The 5,000-nt window shown below is 40.7% G+C and overlaps 1 protein-coding gene across 1 annotated transcript in view; it reads left to right on the forward strand.

The window, feature by feature from the left end:
• The window catches only part of LOC115372349 (uncharacterized), a 45,755-nt gene that overhangs the window by 14,603 nt on the left and 26,152 nt on the right, over window positions 1-5,000 (forward strand). The window contains exon 13 of the mRNA XM_030070156.1: window positions 4,279-4,300. Coding sequence (XP_029926016.1) covers window positions 4,279-4,300 — 22 coding nt within the window. The remainder of the gene's footprint in view (window positions 1-4,278; window positions 4,301-5,000) is intronic.

Below are 5,000 nucleotides of genomic sequence, written 5' to 3' on the forward strand. Positions count from 1 at the left end.
CCAAACCCAGTTCCAGTTTGAGCTCCCAGAGCAGGTTTGCTGGTTTAGTTTTTAGGAGCTGCTGGTCCAGGATCAGTGTTTCTGTCAGACTCCGACACGCCTCCTCTGCACTTTGACTTTATTTTACTCAAGACATTTTCAGTTAGGGTTTTTTGTAAAGCCTCGTTTGTATCTTTACAAAACCAGTCTGAACCGGTCTGACCCGGTCTGATCCGGTCTGAACCGGTCTGAACCGGTCTGACCCGGTCTGACCCGGTCTGACCCGGTCTGAACCGGTCTGACCCGGTCTGAGCAGCTCCATAGAGATGAGTGGATCCATCTCTGCAATACTGCTAGAATATTTTTATCATTAGATGCCGATAAAGTTTTAATGATTAACGTGACGTCCGGTAAGTCACGAGGTCGCCGTGCTTTCCACATCTGTATGGATCATGAGATTATCTGTATTGATCATGAGATTATCTGTATTGATCATGAGATTATCTGTATTGATCATGAGAATTCCCCGGCCCGGTGCTGTCAGTCTTGGTTTGACTTGGTGTCAAACTGATTCACTCGACTTTTTCCCCCCAAATGAACCGCGGGACGTTTCTGCTGCGGGTCGATCTCAAGCCAGGGCTCCTGAAGAAAAATAAAAACATCAGGAGTTCAAATAAATGAAATGAAGCCCCACAGGAGTGGAGAGATTCAAAACTGAATAAAACCACCAGCAGATTAAAGCTCAGTAAGACGACATCAGAGATAAATTATAAAAAAGGTAAAAAGTTCAAATTCAACTTTATTTAAAGCCCAACATCACAGTTTACCGTCTCAAATGTAAATCAAATCAAATCAAATCAAATCAAATCTTAAATGGGCTCAGAAAGTCGTTTTTGGGTCTTTATTGATCTTTTAATGGACTTTTAACAGTGACCAAAAATTTTCCATAGCACAAAGCTCTATTTATACATTATTATGTGCTATTTATGACACATGCTGTGTTCTGTACGTGTGTCTCCTGATATTGATCACCTTTTATCTGATATTGATCTCCTTTTATCTGATATTGATCACCTTTTATCTGATATTGATCGTCTGTCTGTCTCTCTGTTCTGTTCCTCGACATGTGTTCTTCCTGTTCTTTTTTTTCTTGTCCAGTTGTTTTTTTTCCCTGTGATGTGAATTGTTCTGCATAAATGGAATGTGTTTTATAAAGACTGATTGATTGATTGATTGATTGCGTTGTGTTGTGTTAATCACCATCGGCTCTGTTCTTACATCCAACTTGTTTTCTCCCACAGCCTGATACATTCCTGCTGTTTTAGCACATTTCATTATTATTGTTCCATATTTTTTCTCTCATAAATTCCTTCAAAGTTTGTTTTTTTAATTTAATTAATTTAATTTAATTTTAAACTATAACTTAATTTTTTAATTATATTTTTTATTTTTTTATTTTAATTTAAGCTTTTTAATTTAACAGTTAACTTAATTTAACTGTTTCCATATTTGTTGTTATAAATTTCTTTTCCTTTATTTCCTTGTTGATTGATTCTTCTTATTATTATTATCATTATTATTATTAATATTATTATTATTAGGAGTAGTAGGAGTAGTGGAAGTGGATCCAGTTTAATTATGTTTTTAATATATTCTGTGTGCTGTTCTGGTGCTGTGATAATTATGCTGTTATTATTATTATTATTGATACCGCGGCTGCTGTTATTATTTGTTATTAATATAACCTGATCAGTTTGAATCTAAAAGTAATAATGATTGTTAAGGACAGCAGCGGTGACGTCATCACCAGTCCTCTCCCCTGGTGTCCACGTGACCACACTGACCTCAGTGCGCTGCGTGCGCAATGGGCGGGGCTAATCTCCCCACCAATCAGGAGCCTCGTTGTGCCGGAATTCCCCTCGAGCTCCGGGGCTTTCCAGCCTGACTGACAGGCCTGCCGGTAACCATGACAACGGCAAAGAGCGCCGTCAACACTTCCGGGAGAGGGACTTCACCTTCAAAATAAAGGCATGAATGCTTGATGACGCAAGAGAGGAAAATATCTTAAGTAAATAATTAAAGAAATATGAAATCTGAGCTGAAGGTCAGATTTTCTCCTTTAAAGAGAGAAGCTCCTGTTCGCTCTGGAATTCAGGAGATTTGATTTTTAGGAGAAATTCAAGAAGGGGGGGCTCCAGGGAATACTTGAGGAGTACTTTAAATGCTCGTGAAAAGCACAAGAAATCTGATAATAATTATATGCGAATATAAATTATATAATTATAATAACTGGAAATATACTTTTGATTTAATTAAATTAAAAAAAATTTTTTTTAGATTTTTTATTTTTCTTTGCTAATGTTCAGCCATTATTTATATTCTTTAATATTTGTATTTTATTTTTTACTTTTTTTATCATCACCCTTTTCTCCGTGTTTTCAACAGAGATCAGGGGGTTCACTCAGGTTTTGAATTAGGTGACATCTGAAATCAGCTCAGACGGGGTTAAAGGTCAAGCTGAGGCTCCTGAACATGAAGCTTGAAAACAAAGCAGGTTCCCCTCACATCATGGGCTTTTATTGCAGAAAGCAAACAGGAAGTGTCATGTTTCATTGCTGCTGATTGGACAGAGTTTTTTTGTACCTGTGGGGAAACACACGGACCAAACCCGAGCTGACACACACACACAGACACACACACACTCTGTCTCACACACACTCTGTCTGACAGCCCGAGCCGCTCCGCTTCGACAAGGTAAAATCAATCTCATTAATTAATTGATTAGTTTGTTTGTTGTGATGAAGGTGAGAGCTTCAGGCTGCAGCTGCTGCTCCGGATCCGGATCCGGATGTTCAGCCGCTCGGTCCGCGGCTGACGGGCCGTCAACAGCTCACATATCTGTTATCAATCATCTAATAGCCAATAATCGATAAATCGATACGTGAGCTGAGCTGCTTGTGGAAGCTGAGGAAGGTCAGAGCAGCACGGAAATATCCGAGCTGAACTTAAACCCATCTGATCAAACTGAAAATAAAACAAAACAAAAAAATAAATAAATAAATAAAACGCCAGACAGAAGTTTGAGCAGAAGTTGAAGTTGTTATTTTTATTGTTATTATTATTTATTGTTGATATTTTAAGGTTTCAGTACAAAGTGAAGTGAGCAGATGTTACGCAACAGAGAGGAAAAGTACTGAGGACCAGCGCCGCGTCCGCTGGTTCTGCTGCTCTGGATCTGGGTCTAGTGCTGGTTCTAGTTCTGGTTCTTGTTCTGGTTCTGGTGTTTGACCTGCAGTTGAATTGGCTGATGTGAAGACAAGCCTTCAGCTCCAGGCCTCAGAGGTGACGGAGGGGAAATGTTTGGTTAAAACTTTTTTTCCCTGGAGAGAAAACACAGAAAACAGAAAGGCTGCACCCGCACGGTGCTTTATATCAAATGATGACTATTTACTACTTTTTTATTTTTAGCATTTTTTTAAAATTAAAATTTGTATTATTTTATTTTATTTATTATTTTAATTTTATAATTTTCATTTTCATTTTTTAGTATTTTTTATTATGTTTTAAATGTATATTTGCAATATTCCTTTTATTTTTTATTTTTTATTATTACTGTTTTTAAATGTCTACTTTATTGATTTTAAGTCAAACAGCTGATCTGCGTCGCTCAGGGGTTTTCATGTTGTTGTGATGTGTTGAGGATCAGCTCTGAGGTCAGTCCTGCTCCAAACCTCCTGCCACTGAATCATGATACGTTTTTAATTTTAATTTTGCTGCTCGGTTTTTCTTCACCGTCATTTTTCTCTCTTTGTTTTTAAATTTGATCTCAGATCAGCTGCTGCAGGTTTCACCAAGTTCAAATGTTTCAAACTGCTTGTGTCATTCTGCTGATTTTTATTAATAACGATAATGTAATAATTATTAGTGGGCTGTGTGTGTGTGTGTGTGTTCGTGTGTGTGTGTGTGTGTGTGTGTGTTGTGTTTTGACTGTTAGGCAGCAGTTTGTTCTTTATTCAGATCAGCAGAGTGGAAATCAAGGATTGTCCCCTAATAATCATGAAGGCTGTGGAAATTCCCATGTTGCTGTTCAGTTTAGACACACTGCGCGCACACACACACACACACACACACACACACACACACACACACACACACACACACACACACAGAGCGGAGCGTGCAGATAACTGTTGTTTGACATCCTTAGGAAAAACCCTGCAGGAGAACGAGCGGCAGGAAGTTCCTCCTGCTGCCGGGAGCTGAGCCTGGAGCTTCACCTTCACCTTCATTATTTCTGATGGATCATGGCGGGAGCAGTCAGGTGTGTAAAGTCTGCTGTTCAGACGGGACGTCCCGTAATGGGACATGAGGTGTTGAACCAGGTCTTGATACTTAAAGGTGCACTGCGTGGTTTTAGGAGGTAAAGCTGAAACTCAGAGGAGTAAAAGAAACTATCGCATATCAAGGCGTTTCTCCTGATTTCTCAGCGAGCTCAGCGAGCGGTGCCGTGAAGGCCGGTCCAGGTATCGTTTCCACGGCAACAACACGGGACGTCGGGAGTGTTTTGTCTCAGTACGAAGCTCATATTTACGGGTTAGGTTGAGATTTTTACGGCTTCCTGCTATAAAAAGTACGATGTAACGCCGCTGGGAGACTGAAGGCAAACCCCTCCACCCCGGCGCTCTGACATCACAGTCACTTTATTGATAGTTTATTGATCTCTGAGGGGAAGGGAATGACATCATCCACTGAGGCCTGCGTTGTAAATGGTAACCAATCACCTGAAAGGCTGCGTTCAGTAGTTTAATCTCCAGTCCATCATGTAGTAAAACCTGTTTCTGGCGAGGCGAGCGCGTGCCTCGACCACGGAGCCGCCGAGCCGCCGAGCCGCCGAGCCGCCGAGGCCTGTTCACGTCTTGTTCGGGCTCTGGAACGCTCCGAGCCGGGGAATTCTGACGTCCGGCTTTGAACGGAGCGCAGACTCAAACCTGAACCCCGGGGAGTGTTGGGAGGAGCTCACG

Source organism: Myripristis murdjan, chromosome 15 (assembly GCF_902150065.1).
Source record: "Myripristis murdjan chromosome 15, fMyrMur1.1, whole genome shotgun sequence".
Taxonomy (NCBI): Eukaryota; Metazoa; Chordata; class Actinopteri; order Holocentriformes; family Holocentridae; genus Myripristis; species Myripristis murdjan.